At 50.6% G+C, this 17,188-nt stretch overlaps 1 protein-coding gene across 1 annotated transcript in view; it reads right to left on the minus strand.

Annotated features, from left to right (window-relative positions):
* Positions 1-17,188, minus strand: part of LOC144372366 (mitotic spindle assembly checkpoint protein MAD1-like) — a 267,846-nt gene that overhangs the window by 136,719 nt on the left and 113,939 nt on the right. Inside the window, exon 10 of the mRNA XM_078035764.1 lies at positions 2,110-2,254. Within this exon, the coding sequence (XP_077891890.1) occupies positions 2,110-2,254 (145 nt within the window). The remainder of the gene's footprint in view (positions 1-2,109; positions 2,255-17,188) is intronic.

The following is a 17,188-nucleotide window of genomic DNA, read 5'->3' on the forward strand; positions in this document are numbered from 1 at the left end:
CTCACTGGCTACGTGTGCAAGGCTCTGTCTCCTGGATCTGAGTCCCATAGAGCCTCCCTCGGGAGGAGACAATGGGCTTTGTTGTCAGGGCCTCGAAATAGCTGCCCAAGTGAGAATGGGTAAGCTACGTACGCACCCACTCACTATGGTCACATTCCAATTGCCCTGGGGCCATCCTGCAGAGAGGGGAAACTGAGACCCAGAGACACTGAGAGGTGGTTTTGAGATCCCAGGGAAAAGTCAGGCTCCCAGACCTGAGTTCCCACTCCCCATGCCACAGGAAGGTTGTCTGGTCAAGGTGCCAAACAAACAACCACACAGCCTGGCTCCCCCCATCCCACTCTGAGGGCCCAAAGCCCCTCAATAGCCAGCACTGCCTGGGCAGCCCATGCTATGCACCCCCTGTTGCAGGGACTGAGGGAGCCCACTCCCACGGCTGCTGGACTAGGTGTTCATCTTGGCTTGCTTCCACATATCTGTATGCTGACCCCAAAAGCAGCTTTTAGATGATGAACCTCCTTCCTCTTCCCTGGTCTACACATGCTCTCATGAACTGTAAATTCCTCGGGTCTGCACGTTAACTTTACACCAGGTAACTCCTCCCGCATCCTCGCAGCAGTGTTTTCAGGAAGCTAGCAGGAAGGGGCGGGTGCCAGTGAGCATTATCACTGCTGCCTCATTCCCACTGGACTAAATCCTGTGAGGCCCGTGGCCATGTAGTCACGTCACAGGCACCTCATACTGACACCAGTGGACAAATTTGGAAAGAAGGGAGGGTGACTAAGGCCCAAAGCCTTGCCCGGGGAGGCTGCAGAATGGCTACCCAAGATCTGAGTGCCTTCTCTCAAGGAGCAAGGTCCTGGTTTTGAGCTACCTATGAAGACACTTTGGGAACTCACCTCCCTGGGATCCACCTGCAAGGCCAGGGCTCCCAAGTTAGCCTCTGGAGCTGAAGAGAGGGTCTGGCCTCCACTCAAGTCCTGGGAAGCCCTGCATGATGCCAAGACAAACATGAGGTCTTCTTTGCACAGATATCTAGGTGCTGCCAAGAAGCGAGCAGAGGCGGCCAGGGAACAGCAGCATGTAGCAGCTGAAATATGACTCGTTTTCTGAAAGCTTCATAAGCAGGGGGTTCCAGAGATAAAGAACCTGGCTTTATCTGGATCACTAGACATGATCAAGAGCTGGCAGACACTGTTCAGGCACAGCTTCTGGTACTTCCTGGGCACATCCCCTTTCCTGGGGCAGAGTGGGGGGTCAACACAGCTCCCTCTGCCCACTTGACAGCAGTGTGGACAGGTGGGGAGTCTCTGCCCAGCAATCTGATGCCCCACCCTTACACAGAGTGTGCTTGGGGAGAGATTTGGCCTTTTTCTTCCTTGCCTTTTGAAATTTCAATGTCCATGGCAATGTTTTATTAAATAATACTCACCAAAAACCATTTGTGCCTGAGTAACATTGGCTTAACACGCCAGATGTTGGAACCCCTCAGGCAAGAACAATTAGAAAAGGCACAGAGGCCAGACAGAACCACTGAGTAGGGAAAACAAGTGTGTCCCATCCTGCACAGCTGGAAACACGGGACCAGCCTCATTCTACACCCAAGACCAAAGCCCACTTCAGTTTCCTCTACACTTATAGACAGTGAAGGATGGGAAGGCTGCCTTGCCCACTGGGTCTCAAGGATGCTGACCCCAGTCAGGGCCCTGCAAAAGACCAGCGATTACACAAAAGGCTCCACCAGGGTGTGGCACCAGGCCAGGAAACACGGGTTGCTAGAGAGAGACTGCAAAAAGCAAGGCCTCCTGGAAATACAGGATTGAGGAGACCCTGGCACTCCAAGGACTTTCCTGACAATTCGGGGTAAGAGCACACAGCCTAACCAAACTGCCTGATCAAGCTGCCAAGATGCATCCTCTTTGGCAGAAGGTTTGTGTTGCCCACGGCCTGTGGTTTCCAGGCAGTGGCATGCTATGCTATTTGAGACATGAGGGCATAGACCACTGGCAGCAGCCATGTAAAAGTCTGCACAAAGGTGTGGTGCCAGAGAGAAAAGGACAGGTGTGCAAGTGGTGGGGCAGGCCTGGCCGCACTTCAGTGGACCTGTACCTTGGTCAGCAACAGAACACGCTTCTGGAGCCTCCGGGCCAGTGCCTCATGGGTCTCCCGCTTCTTCCTCTCCTCTAGCAGCTGGCTACTGACTTGCCGGACCTCTTCCTGGAGCTGCTGCTGGGCCTTCTCCAGTCCCCGGGCACTGTGCAAGGAAGACAAAAGGGGAGTGATAAGGTCTGATGAGACCACCCCAAGGCCCTGGGATGATTCCCCACAGCGAGCCCCACCAGGATGCCCTAAAATAGATCTGCACGTGCAGCCGCCTCGCTGTCATTTCCTCACTCCTGAATAGCTACTTAACGCCTTTCAGGAGTTTCTGGATTTCAAATAGACGCCCAGGGTGATCCCAGCACACGGCAGGAGGGGGAGGGAAGCTCAACTCCACACACAATGGGAAAAATTGTCAGCCACGTAGTGCTTCAGTATGGGACTTCTGAATGAGCTAAATTGCCAGCACAAGCACTTCCCATGTGAATCACAGTTGGCGCAGATGTGCAGCATGGAGGGGGCTGCACAGTCCCTAAGACTTTCTGCCCATCGAAACCCTCTCGGCCACACACTGGGCCTATAGTGTGGGAGAGACCCTAGGGTGCAGCCAGGCTGAGCCCTCTCCCTGCCTCTGTGCGGCCAGCTGATGTTTCCTGCCTGTATCCAGCTTCAACATCCCCCTTCCCTTTGCATCCCCACAGCCTCTGTCTCCTCATGTCTCCCCAGCATCATACCACCTCCATCCAGATGGCCTTCTGGTCCATCCTCTGGCAACACATCTCTTCAGACCAGAGAAGGCAGGAGCTCTCCAAGCAGAGGGCAACCTCCCAAAGTATGCTTGGGAGAGCCATGACCCCTGATCTCTCAATGCCACCAATTCCCCCACAGCCATGCCCAGCACAGGCATGAAGCTGGCTGGTCCTTCAGAGGCCGGCTCAGGACCCTGGTGAATGCTGTCAGCACCAGAGAACTCCAGCCAATGCTTAAGGGTTCCTAAGATCCACTAGGGAGGGACAAGCAATGGTCATGATTAAGAGAGTGAGTGAGGCAGAGCCAGTGCACCAGGAGGGCACATTAGCATGTGAAGAGGGAGCAGGGTTTATCTCCTTCACTGGCAAAGATTTCTTCCCAAAGAAAATCCTAACCAATCCTTGAAAATAAAACATGAACAGGATGATAGGGTTCTCATATAAGGTGACATTCATAACATTTATGAGAGGTGACAATAAGAATGATGGGGCCACTTTGAAATTTTGAAATTTGGGGATGGGCTGTGAAGGACATCTGCAGTCTGAGATTATCTTTGGCATCCAATTATTTCTCTTTGTTTTGATTACATGATTTCAAGGAAACCTTAACTCATAAGGGTGATAGATAACGATTTCTTTAGAGGTAGTCTCTACTGCAAATTTTTTCTCTTTCACATGAATGAGTACTTACTGGATTTTCTAAATTATAATTTAGTAAAATTCTTTAAGCAGCAAAAATATAACTCGAAAGTGAATGTAAATCAAAGATTTATGGAACTTTCTAAGGGATCTGGTAACGGCCTTAGTCCTGTTGAGTGTGGCAGGGAACACTGGTGTAGGCTGCCTGGGACAAGCCAACCAGAGGCCTGCAAGACCATGGAAGCTGGAACCAAGGCTCAGAATCAAGATGCTGGCATTTCATTCAATAAACCCACTCGGAAAGCCTGGCACTGATCTCTACTCCAAATGCAGAGTCAGCCACTGCCACCTGCACCTCTAGGTGCTCCATAACCAAAGCCACAGTATAAAACAAGTGCAATTATTCACTGGAAACAGATATATTAAGAGGCTATTTGAGTTCCAGTTCAATTTAAAACTATTCATAGACCAATTTAATAATCAAGAACTGTGAAATCGACTCTTGAATCATTGAATTCAGGTGGGGAGGTTCACAAGCACCTTAAATCACTGCTCCAAAGTGGATAATTTAATTAGAAGAATGGTAGCATTCGATCTGCTGTTTGAAGAGTCATATACACAGAGGAAGGAATGTGGCAATGCGTCTGTAAGGTGACAGGGCACAGTACGACACTGGATAGGGTTGAAGGGTAAGAAAACACTCTGAGAAGCTGTCCTTAGCACAAGGGGGTTAGTGTAGGCTTGAAAAGAGAGTGACAAACCCCACGTCCTACACACTAGAAGCACAACATCATCATATCTGTGGGGAGAGCTGGGCCCTCCCCACCCACTGCAGTTGCAAAGGGACAGGAGGCCATGCCATATCTGCTATTCTTTTGTGATCCTAAGGACCTGTGCTTGGTGTCACAGAGTCATGTTGCAGGACTGGGCACCAGGAACCCAGTACCAAGTCTGAGCCAGATACTAGCATGACATAGATGGGCCCCAGCCACTATAGGGAGGACAGGACACCAGGCATGGAGATGCCCTGACCCAAGCCTTCTGCCCAGATCCAAGATTCCCAAGTAAACAGCAGCTGCAGGCGGTGGCAGGAGCTGTGCTCCATGGCCCCCACAAGAGAGAACGGGGCCTCTAAGGGGTAGGGTACGACACCCAGGTTGGAAAAGCTCACTCACCAGGTCACAAAGAAAATCCATGCTCTCTCAAGAGCAAAATGCATTTCCTCAAGTGAGAAGGAAAAGAAATAAGCCAGAAGAATACTCAGTCCTACAAGAGACTCTAGTAGGCAAGACAGCACCAACTGCAGCCCACTGCCCTGCCCATGGCAGGGGAGATAAGACCTCTGAGAGCCACCAGACTGGGCACAATCACGGTTCCACATCTATTGGGCAGTTCCCAGGGCAGATATCTGGTTTCCAAATTTTCCAAGAGATAAACATAGACTTAAAAACCCTACTTCAGCAGATGACAGGGAGACTGAGTTCCTGAGTACTCTGCAGAACCTCGCTGGGGGTCAGGAGCACTAGAAAAACAAGAGGCATTGAACAGCCAAGGGCCTGCCTCATGGACTCCACCCACATGGATCACATGCACAGAGAGTTTACTAATGCAATGTACAGTTAACCAGACATAAACTGAGTGATACAGGGCAAAAGGAACAATCCAAAGACTGTGGGAGGCAACAACTGAACAGCTATAATTCCTTGGACTTCATGACAAAAGGGAAAGACTGAAATAATTAAAATCTGGAAACCTCAGAAGAGGGACCCGTGGTATAGAGCATTGATGGTGTCTGAGCCAGGTGGGAGCCCTGCAGGGTCTGGGCCCAGGCCTCTGAAGAGGGCCACGCTTGCAAAGGCTGCTGCTACTGAACTCTGGAAAAGCTGAAGACTGGATACAGCTGCTGTGTGGTGATAAGGAAGTGTCTGAAGGAAAGGAAGGTGGCCACAGGCAGGACAAGCCAAGGGCAGGGCCCCAGCCACAGCCCCCTCCCCCTCCCCCTACTCCTCCTCCATTCTGGCCATGTCTCTCTAGTACCCACTATGGGCTGACAAGGCACCAGTCAGACAGTTGCAGAGGGCTGCAGGTCCCAGCACTGCAAGATGGAACACAGAGAGGGGACTCTAACTGAGAGGAAACTTTGCAACTGGCAGCGGCAAAGACAGAAAAAATGAGTGCTGTGTTCTCACATCAGGAGGCATACTGGAAGGTACTGAAGGCACACAGGCAAAGGAAGGAAGGGCACCACATGTCGGTGGCAGGAGAAGGGCAGGCAGGAGGTGGTATTTACATCAGCCCAGCAGCAGCACTGCAGAAGAAGGACTCACGGCCCAACAGGAGGTAAGTGAGGATCAGAAGGGAGACACAGGGCAGACAGGGAGGGGCCTACACAAAGACTCAAGAGGATGAAAGGGAGCAAAGTCAGAAAGCAAGGACAGCCCTTTTGGGGCCTTTGCTAGGCCACAGAGTTGAGCCAAAACTAGGTCAGTAGAGGGCATAGGCAAGAAGAGACCAGATCTTGCTTATAAAACAGAAAACAGTGTGGAAGAGTGTTGTTCATGCGTTCCAGGGGCCGGTCCTGTTGAAGCAGGAAGAGGCAGAGTACTGTGGGCAGTGAAGAGACAATTTCGCCTGAAGGCCCAAGACAATGAGAAGGACTAAAATATGGTGAAAAGAGGGAGGATGGCCCCTCCTCAACACACACACAGAGCCCAAAGGCTCCCAAGCAAGTGCTACTGAACCCAAGGATGCAAGTGGGTGGGACAGTAACCCTGGATCAGAACAGGACCTCTCCGTTCTGTCCCACAGGCTTTCTGAGGGCCTCCCTGGCTCAGAAGCAACTGGGTGACCAAATCCCACAGCACTAACCCACACCAGTTCCCAGGCTGCGGGTCCATCCCCATTGGGAAGCTCCCTCTGTTCACGCTCAGCCTTTCTTCTAAGGGAAGAAGAGAGAGCTCATAAAAAATTAAACTTCTAGCTCCATGCCAAGCTGAACTCTAAGGTCAGCAGTATTTCCATGAGCCTTTGGGAGTTCAAAACAAAGCTCTTGGTGCTTCAAGGAGAAGTTGGGCATGTTTATCCATCGATGCCTTTTTGAGGCGGCATCTAGTGAGAGAAACAGTCCATGCTTTTGAGAAGCCATCTTTGTAAGTGGCAGGCCACTGCAGTCCACTTTTATGAAGTCTTCATCAGAAACTCAGGCTAAGAATATCCACTTGAAGGAACAAGGAAAGGACACAAGAGACTCCAGAGTGGCAGGAGACATTTTCACAACCTTCTCCAAGAGACTGCTGGCTGAGCTTCTTCCCTTGCTCGGCCCAGCATGTCACCAGCTCTGCTGTCTGTCTTCTCACAGCTCCAGCCTGACAGCCCAAGCACTAACAGGGCAAAGAAAGGACATGTGTGCAAACAGACACTGAGATTCCTAGACAACATGGCCACCATGAGGGACTGCCTCTGAAAAGGAGCAGGGCAGGAGGTACAGTGCATCCTGCATGCTTGGGATGAGTGAGGGGCTGCATGGTCACAGTGCCTGAGCCCTGCCTGGTGTGCAAACCCAGGGACACAAAGGTGCCTCAGTAGCCACAACCAGTCCCAAAGCCAAAACAAGAACTCTGAGCTAAGCACCACCCCTATAATGGACTGAATTTATCTGTGTCCCCAAATTTGTATTTTGAATCTAAATCCTAACATGACAGTGTTTGGAGGTGTAGCCCTGGACAACTAGATCACAAGAGAAGAATCCTCATGCTGGAATGAGTGTTCCTATAAGAAGTCCCCTGCCTCCCCATCTCCACTCTCTCGCTGTAAGAACACAGTGAGAAACAACACTGAACCAGGATGACAGCTCTCGCCAGGCACCAGTGATCTGCAGGGGCCAAGGACTTTTCAGCTCCAAAAATGAGAGAAAGGAATGTTCATTGTTTGAGTCCCAGACTCTGGTACTTTTGTGATGGGGACCTGAATTCATTACAATCACCTTCTCATCCGTAACACCTGGACAAGAGCTGACACAGGAAGCTTTCTGATGGCTGCTCAAACATTTCCCTGACAGCGTGTGCCAATCTGTGGGTGGTCTCCAATTGGTTAAGTTACAAATATAATTGCATGGGTACATTGTTTTCAGTAATTGCTCTTTTGCATAAAACTCTGCAGGAAAATATTGATAAAGTTTAATTCAAACTGTTGCAAAGTCCTTAAAAACACCTTTATTCTTAGTCATAGACACAGATCAAAATCCACTAACAGTCCTACTATTATGGACAATAATGTACCAATAAAAAATATGGAAAAGACTACTAACACTTAAACTAGGAGAAAAAATGCCCACCAAGAGGACTGTGGATGGAGTTCAATGGTAGACTGCTTGTCTAGCATGCTTGAGTCCCTGCATTCACTCCCCAGCACCACAAAATATAAAAACAACAAACAAAAAAAAAAAAAAGAAAGAAAAACAGTAACGCAAGTGATTTTTGGCATTCTCCTTTTTGCAAATGGGTAAATGCAGACCCACATGACTGAGTCACCTGGGTCAGGCCACTGTGTCCCCAACAGGAAACAGCAAATGCTTGCCCTCCCTAGCCTCTCATTACTCTGTGGATGACCAAGTCCTGGAGCACCACGGCAGTGATGGCAACAGCCAGAGTCAGCCCAAGTCAAGCCACCCACCAACTGGTGCCATGCCATATGCCTACCTCAGGGATAAAATGCCCCAATCTCTCAGGCCATGCAAGGGTGCTGACCTACCCCAGAGCCAGGCCTCTGGGCTGGATCTGTTGCACTGTTACCTACACAGTCCCCACTGTGCAGAGGAGGAGCAGGGCACTATGACATGGCTCCCTCCCAGCACATCAGGAAATCTCCAGGAGCTGAAAGAAATTCTAGAACTCTGCTTGTCTAGTGAGTAGAAGAATCTAGCTAGGAAGAATCATAGGCAGGATTAGGAAATGGAAGACAGGGTGAGGGCCAGCGGTCCCACCAATGAACTAAACCTGGAGTGTGTGCCAGGCCCCCATCCTGGGCCCAGAAGACAGCTGCACACTCCATCAAGATGGGCACTGACAGATAAGAGGATGTCAGAGTCTAATAGACAGTGAGCTGATCAGCAGTCCAATGGGATGGGGCGGCAGACGAGACCCCAGAACCACTGTCTGCCAAAGGAGCTTGAAAGGGGCAAAGATAAATAAGGCTAGTCTCAGTGAAGTGAGAAAAGGGTGATAGGGGAACCCCCAACAACTTAGGAAAGGGCAAACGAACAGTGAACACAGATAAGAGCACAGAGGACTGCCTGCGGTGTCGGGGATGCCTGCTCCAGGTGGTCTGCGGGAACAGGCAAAAGCAACGGGAGACAGCAGCTCGGTTACAAGGGGCGAGAAATCTCATACTCAGAGCCCTCCAAGGTGAAAAGACTACTTGGTGAGAATTTCTCCCAACAAAGAGACCACTGTGGCTAGCCAAACACTAGGACGGGGCCCCACAGAGAATCAATGATGACCAGATTTCAGAAGACTTACTTAAGATTTCCAGGTGAACCTGGGCTTTATTTCTGGCCGGTGTAGCCTGAAAAACCAGTAACACATGGACAGGAGACTAAACATTCTGCAAAATAGGAGGAAGAAGCTGATCATACCCTTTCCAGGTGGGCACTCGCCTGAAGATGGAGTAAGAAGCTCCCTTTCTCCAACTGCCTCCAAAAGAAGTTTTAGTTTCCAAGTTATTGCCAATAAAGAATAGGTCACAGCACCCAGCACAGAGGAGCTCATAAGTACTATGGGCAGTAGGAGCCAGTGGCCCAAGTGTGCCCCGCAAGAAGTCTCAGGGCAGTCAGGAAAGCAGGGCTGCACTCCCCACAGTCCTGCCCTGTCCTGGCTGTTAAGGCAATCCACAGACAACTGACCCAGAGTCACGGCGCCCTCCTTTTGGCAGCAGACAGGAGGGAAACCAGAGGTTTCTATGGTCCACAGTCCAAGGAAGGGCAAAGCCCATCCAGGGCATGTCCAGATCAGTGCCTTTGAAAGAGGCAATTAGAGTAGAGAGAAAGCAAAGGATAAATGTCTGAATAGTGCTCTCTAGACAGGAATTCCTACCCAGGCCAGCACAAAGCCCAGATAGCCAGAAGGAGGTAGAAATGGGCTTGGTATCTGGGGAAGAGTGGAGCCCAAAGCAAGGACTCCAGGCTCCCACTTAGGGAAATATCACCCAGTCCATGTGCTGAGGAGAGGACCCCCAAGGGCCTGCTTGTCCTCGAATCTTCCCATCCCTGTGAAGGGATCGACACTCACCAAACCCCACCAGGCAGCACCAAGGAGCCTCCCTGAGCTTCCCTTCCCTACTACATCCGGGGTACAGTGAAGCCTCCAGAGAACATTCAGAGCCAAGCTCCATTCCAGGTTCGGGTGTGACTACTCCATGGCCTCCTGGCTGCCATCACTGCCCTCATGGACCCCACTCATCCTCCTAGCCACCAAATCGACCCTGAAATGTAAACTCAGCACAGTCTCATCCCTGGAATCTCTACATGACTCCTGCTCACACACTGCAGGAGCACCAGGTCAGGTAAGCCCACCTCCCCCAGCTGCTTCCCAGGCACCATGGCCACACTCCCTATCCACACATTCACGCCTGTCACCTCAGGCTTTGGGTGGCTGTGCATGCATCCTAGAGAAATCTCTCACCTGATGCCCCCATCAGACAAGCACCTTCTTGCCTACCACCTAGTTTAAGTCACCTTTACTATTTGATCTCATGGCCCCTGTTCTTTCCCCCATGTCATGACTTGCCATATTAACACACATTTATGTGCTTAATGCCTTCCTGCCCTCCTGCATGCCAAGAGGGCAGAGGTGGCAACTGTTCAGATCTCTACTCCACATCCAAGTGCCGTGCAGAGTGGCTCTTCAACAAATCCCTGTTGTTTCAGTTCATACTGATGACAGGCCACCTCTAAGAAGTGGAATCATGAAATGAAGCCTGTAGCACCTCACCGAATACTAGGCTGCTCATGGACATGCCAAGGCAGAGGAGACAGAGTTCCAGGGCTTCAAGAGAACGGTGCAGACAGCAGGTGTTGTGGAATTTACAGCCCATTTGGGGAACAGCAGCAGGAGTATGTCAGGTGGCTCCAGGTGAGGGCACAGTGGAAAAGCAGGAAGCATTCTGCACAGGGTTCTTGGGACAGAGGACAGCAGGCAGGCCTAGGAGGCTGGCAGGGACTGAGAAAGACTGTCCACTGGATGCACCTGGCCTGGGCCTGGAGGAATCCTCCAATTCTGACAGAGAGCACTGTCTGCCAGGACAACCTCCCATACCACATGCACATGCTTGAGAGTATGCTGAGTTTACATTTCAGGAAATGCAAGCAGCCATGTTTACAGGGGCTAGAAGAAGCAATACAGCAGAACCCCTGTCTACCGCTGGAGCTTGAAAGGGGCAAAGACAAAGGTGGTAAAATTTTAGATGGAGCACAGACCAGGCAAAGGTTTCCAGAGGGCAAAGGCAGCACTGTACTGATGCCAAGCTCCTAAACCCCTTCCCTGCCACCGCAGAAGGTCATGTGTGTGTGTGTGTGGGGGAGACATACATATTCTTTCTTGTGAGTAGGTCAGGTCAGCCATGGAATCAGTTCCACAGAGGCAGCGTGGCCAATGCAAGGGCTCACGTCTAGGTACTTTTGAGAAGGAAATCAATAGCTGCTTCTGGAGAGAAGCAAGGAGACATGGCCCTGAGATTCCACTGGAGCAAGGGGCCCAGTGAATGTGTACAAAGCCTCACAGAATCCGCCCAAGGAGGCTCCGCACACTGACAGACTTCTCCAACTTCCGGCCTTCTCACTGACACTCAGAGTCACTGATCTCAACCCAGTCCAGCTGGCTACACCACACTTAAGAAGTCACATAGGGAAAGTAGAAAGCAGGTAAATACCCAGCAAGCACTGGGTCTCTTCACGCACCTTAATGGGATGGGTAAACTATCTGTGTCCAGTATGTTGGGTGGCTCCTTTGTAATGAGCTGGTGGAGATGCACATCCCAACCCCCTTTTCTAAATCTGTGCAGGACCGAGGGTGGCAGCAGAGGTGGTCAGCAGGGTTCTCCTGCACAAGTATGCCGCCCTCACCCCGGGGCAAAGCCCTCAAGGTTACAGGATGCCACTGCACATATAATCTTGAGTGGTGTCCACAAGCACCTGAGCAGCTCAGATGAGAAGCAAGCCTGGCCAGGGCCACAGACAGGAGTCATGTCCAGAGCACTGTCTACCCACATGGGCACTCCCATGTGGCCAAAGCCCACAGACTATGACAAGGTTGCCTTTGAAACGAGTGGGGAGAAGGAACCAGAGACACAGAAGGGAGCAGAGGCAGTCCTGCTCCACCTCCTAACACCGTGTGCCCAAGCGCAGACTCAGAGCAGCAAGCTTCCCCCGGCGCCCTCGACGCCTAGGCTCAGCCTGGCACGCAGCTGTCTTTATTTACGCCATCTAATTCCAATCTTAAATGCCTCCAAGTGTCATTACACATTTCTCTGAAAAAAAGAAAAATAAAAATCCAAACAGCTGAAACAAAACCAGAGAATGAGAAAAGCAAAGACTGAAATAATTACCAATCAACTGCACGGCCGAGGGAGCAGGCTCCGAAGCTATAGTCTGGCCTCCCGGGCACTGCTCCCGATGATGCCTCTGATGAGTGCTCTGTTCCTAACATCTCATCAATTTGAATCACCAAATTCAATTTGCATTCCCAGATAAACAGAGGCCACCCAGTAAATACTCTCATCTGACCTTGAAATGTGAGAAGGAAAATTGCCCCTTACAATTTCAATTCATAATGCATAACCCAATTTAGTTGACTGGGAACCAACCTGTAATCCCATTGGTGGGGCTGCCTCCAAAGCCAGGGCATTGGGAAGGAGCAGGACAGTAAGCATAGGCCCCAGGTTGCTGATAAGTGGCTCAAGTCTTTACTGAGCAACTACCATGTATCTTCCTGCCCAACTTTTGGAAGAAAAAAAAAAGATGTAGATAGATAATTAAGACGATCTGAAGTGATGGCTGATGCAGGCACACATGGCAGATGTCCTGGAGCCACCCAGCTCCAACTTCTGGAGGCAGAGGAGAAGGAGAACTCTCACGTGTAGCATCTCAGCCTTGATGTGCCTGTGGACAAGGTTCTGAGCACATGGCTTTCTATTAGGGATTGCAGAAAAGGAAGACATGGACAGTCACAGAGTCAGCAGGCAGCAGAGCGAGGCTGCAAGACGGTCATCTATGCTCTTTCACACACCAGAGGTCAACAAACAGCCCTCTACTTATTTTTTGTAAATAAAGTTTTATCAGAACATAGCCATGCCCACTGCTGACATATTATATGTGGCTGGTTTCCTGTGGAAGACTGTGTGACCTAAAAAAACAAAAATATTCACCATCTTGCCCTTTACAGAGAAAGACTACCAATCAGTGGACCACACCAAAGACGTAGAGTTACCAACAGAGCGACAGAAATAAAGACATGAGCTCCACCTTACTGAGGGCCATCCCAACACTGCCAGCATCTTGGCATGAGAGCAGCTCCCAGAACAAGACACTCCTGCCAGCCTGGCCCAGCCACAGACCCCACAAATTCATGAATTCCAACAAAAAAAAAAGAAAAGAACCTTGCTAATCTATAACCCACTGCCTCCTCCCGCCTAGTAACTCACTTATACATACATCACTGCCTTCTTGCAAATAGGACTCCATCAAAGGACACGGAGAAGCAGCTCAGGAAAACACGTAGAAACCCCTTTCTCAGTCTCTCTCCAAGAAAGTATGTTTGTTGAAGCAGAGGTACTGAGCCCTTGCCTGGGATGGAGGGATTTCTACCTCATGCTCTAGCTAAGGCCACAAACACACAGGGGTATGATACTTCCCAGGGACGCTGCACCTGGAGACACAGCTGGGACATGACCTGGGCCTTGGCACAGGGCACCCTGGCTCATTAATCCTCAGCTATCTCACTCCCTCCACAGCCCCCCAGCCTTCTGAGATCCAGACTCCATCTCCCACCCTGGACACAAACTCAGGAGAAAAAAGGAGAAAGAAGAAAGAGCTGCTGTGACCATTTAAGAGAGACCAGGACCTGGGCAAGGGTTAGGGACACAGCAAAGGAGAGAAAAGAATAGCAGCAATGGCCAAGTTCAGGGAGGGTCCAGATAGGGGGCTCTGGGTCTCAAAAGACAACGGGCACATGGACAGCAGTGGCCAGCTGGAGCCAGGGTCTCTGGACATATTCCTTGTCCCTTCTTCATCAGACTATGAGTTTAATAAAAATACATCAAGTTCCCCAAAACAGACCTTCAAAGAAACAAAGCTCTAATCATCTGTCATCAACTCCACTCTCAATGCTTCTCAAACTCTCAAAGTGTCTCTGTGTTGGCCAAGCTGTCTCCTCCTGACAAGTCCTACATGGAAGAAATACCTGTGGCAGGGCATGGAATGTAGAAAGAACAGAGCTGCCCCTGTAGCTAGGTAAAACACACAGGGAAATCCTGCACTGGGCCAGGGCCAAACCACGCACAGAATGGCAGAGGGCAGCTTCCTTGCCAAGCCAGCTGAGGACCCCTTCCTCTCCTCCTCCTCTCACTCAATAGGCCAGCATCCCTGAACGTCCTCTCTGTGCTGCTCTGGCTGCTACACAAGACTTGGAAGCCAGTACAGCCCAGGGGATCACACATGTGACAGCCCCAGGATTGAAGACCCATGGAAACAGAGGTGTGTATGGAGGTGGAGAAGCAATGACCCTCACCAGGTCCAGATATGATCTGCATCTCCCAAGAGTTCATGAGTTTGTAGCTTGGTCCTCGGGTGGTGATGGGACCCTAAGAGGTCCCAGGTAGGGGGGCTCAGCACTTGTGGGAGGAGGTGACAGTTCTGCTCCATAAAACTGAGTCCTTTAGTCAGCTAGAGTGCACCCACAAAGGGGACTGTGGGGCTCAGGGCTCTCAGTCGCTCCCTGCTTTCTGGTTTATGACATAGGTTTGCTTTGCCACGAGCTCCTGCCATGATGTGCCATCCTTGCCAGAGGCCCAAACCCATGGTGCCACCTGATTTTGAACTGGAACCTCCAGAAGGTAATCAAAATAAACCTTTTCTAAGTTAGTTGCCTTAGGTATTTCATTACAGTAACAGAGAGCTGACTAACGTATGTGTGAACACGGAGGAGGAGGGATGATCAGAACATAGCATAGTGAGTGTGAGATCTAAGCATGTGCATGTGGAATACAGGAAGGCGGGAGGGGCCCCCAGAGAGCTCGGCTGGGGTTCCTGTAAAGGCAGCAATTGTAGCCACCACCCAGGAGGTTGCCCAGAACATGCTGGCACAGAGCTAGGCCAAAATCTCCATGTCTGGGGACAAGAGTCCACATGACAAGTGAAAGAATGGCATGTCACACTGCAGGACCAAGCCGAGAAGAGCTCTGAGAAGTGAGGGCACAACGCTTAATTGAGATTGTGAGTCAAATCGGACAAGCAGTTAAGAGATGAGACAGAATAATCTCAGCAACATCTCTCTCTTTGGAATCACCCAACAGCCCAATTAGTGGCTCTGATGCTGAGGTTCCCAGCACTCGCAGGATCAATAGCACCCGCTGGCCAGCAGAGCGGGATGGCCTGTCTGCACTGGACCAGCTTCGATCGGCACCTGTGCTCCATCATAATCTTTCTGGCCGCCTGGCGGAGGCTGATTAACAAAGCCCATTCTGCCTGTTTATTCTCCCATTGATTTCACTGTGCTCGACCCAAAGCCCAAACATCAATACCCTGGTGGGTGAGGCACCTTCCCAGGGCCTCTGCAATCTCTCCTAAGGTGAGGAGTGTCCCCAGCCCCTGTCAATCACATATGCACGGCACAGAGAGCCATCTCTCTGTGTGGGGGACATCGTGGGTAACCAGGGCTAACAGAGTTAATGCTGTCAATAACTAATAAAAAAATCCCCAAAGCATTCCCCACATTGGAAAATAAAAACAAAAGGAGAAAATGAGATTTTCAAAATTCTTAGTTTCTCTTCCACTATTTTTAGTGAGAGCTGGGAGAAGAAGGAGGCATCTGCTGACCGATGGCTATGTCAACACGGCCACTCATTTATTAATCTCACTTCCTCTCACCCCGGGCTTGGGCTTGGAGAATTGACACTTGGCTTGAGAAATGCCAGCTCTAAGCAGTTTATTTCCTCTTGAACTTTAAGAACTGACTGAGACAGAATTGACCTTTAAAAGGCAGGGTTAGTGCTTGTCGGAACTGCCGCAGCACCTCTCTGCGTATACAACATGAGAGGTGCCAGGCAAACTCCCGTGAGCGCAGGCAGCGAGGAGTAGAGGCGCTCTGCGCAACAGAGGAGGTCTGAGGTGGCACAGGCATCTGGAGACTTTAAACACGCCAAGAGAGCCAAACACATCACACCTCCTGGGGTGAAGAGGAACAGCGCCAGATGCTGCAAACCCCAGCACACAGTGAGTCCAAGCCCAGCCCCACCACTTACTAGTGGCAAGCAAGATGGACACTGAGAGGCCAACATCTGCTTCTCAAACTCTTCCCAGAAAAGCTCTTGATGGCAAGGCAGATATGTTCCCTGACACTCAGGAGCCCTCTCCCAGCCTCTTGGAAATTTTTGTTGACAAGTCTCAAGTGGCCACTGGGAACCTTCTCATGGCCTGGTTATGGGGTATTCCAGGAAGCACAATGAAATAAGACAACTCTAGCCTGAGGAAATTCACAGTGCCTTTAGTGACACAGGCTGGCCATTCTATCCAAGAGCCAAGAGCAAAGGTCAGACAGGAAACAGTGAGTCTGGAAGGCAGGAAGGCAGGCTCTGGGCAGGGAGATGCTCCCTGGCAGAGGCATTGCTCAGAGGCTGTAAGAAAGCAGGTCCCAGCCCAGTGCCAGTGATGAACATCCCACCCTAGGTGAGAAAAAGGGACAGTACAGCCAAACAGAGGCAGCCCCTAGCCAAGATGGGACATTCACAGGCAAGAAGGAGGCACAACCCCACAGGACTAAAGAAAAGGCAATGAAGGTATAAGGGCAATTTCTACACAGCAGCAAACTTTAACCAAAGCTCCTGAATCACACTGGCCATCCACCCACTGCCCGGCATAGGCCACAGGCAGAGCCCAACCCCCAGGGAGGGGTATGGAACAGGAAGTTGTCATGGGAGGAAGTGACCAGGGCCAACACCTGATCAGCTTTAGAGACTGGATATGGACTCCCCATGAACCCAACCAGGGGAAAGGCCACATAAAGGACAATGACCTCATGGAAGAATTCTAGTTCTCACTGTAGATTAATGAGCAGCACATCATCTGTGTAGTTAAAAGATGTTTCGTGGTAATAGTATTAACAAGGGTGGGGACAGTATTCAACAGTATTTGGAGAAATTGGTCAAAAATCCAGAAAGTTTTAGAAGTTTCTGAATGGAATGCAGGAAAATCAATGTCTCTGTGACTATGCACACCTATTTCACCTTCTAATGGTCCATGACCTTCGGACAGAGAGGCTGGCTGCAAGGGACAGCCCTGACCAACCAGAGAGACCACCACTGGTGTTCAAGGTTTTTACCATGTCCCAGTGTCAGCAAGGAAGAGGCCCAGGTGACCTGAATTTACTGGGAGGGCCTGGGATCTGCCTGCCAGCTCCACCTTAGCTGGTACACACTGGGCTTCCCACACACCC

This window comes from Ictidomys tridecemlineatus (assembly GCF_052094955.1).
Source record: "Ictidomys tridecemlineatus isolate mIctTri1 chromosome 12 unlocalized genomic scaffold, mIctTri1.hap1 SUPER_12_unloc_7, whole genome shotgun sequence".
NCBI lineage: Eukaryota > Metazoa > Chordata > Mammalia > Rodentia > Sciuridae > Ictidomys > Ictidomys tridecemlineatus.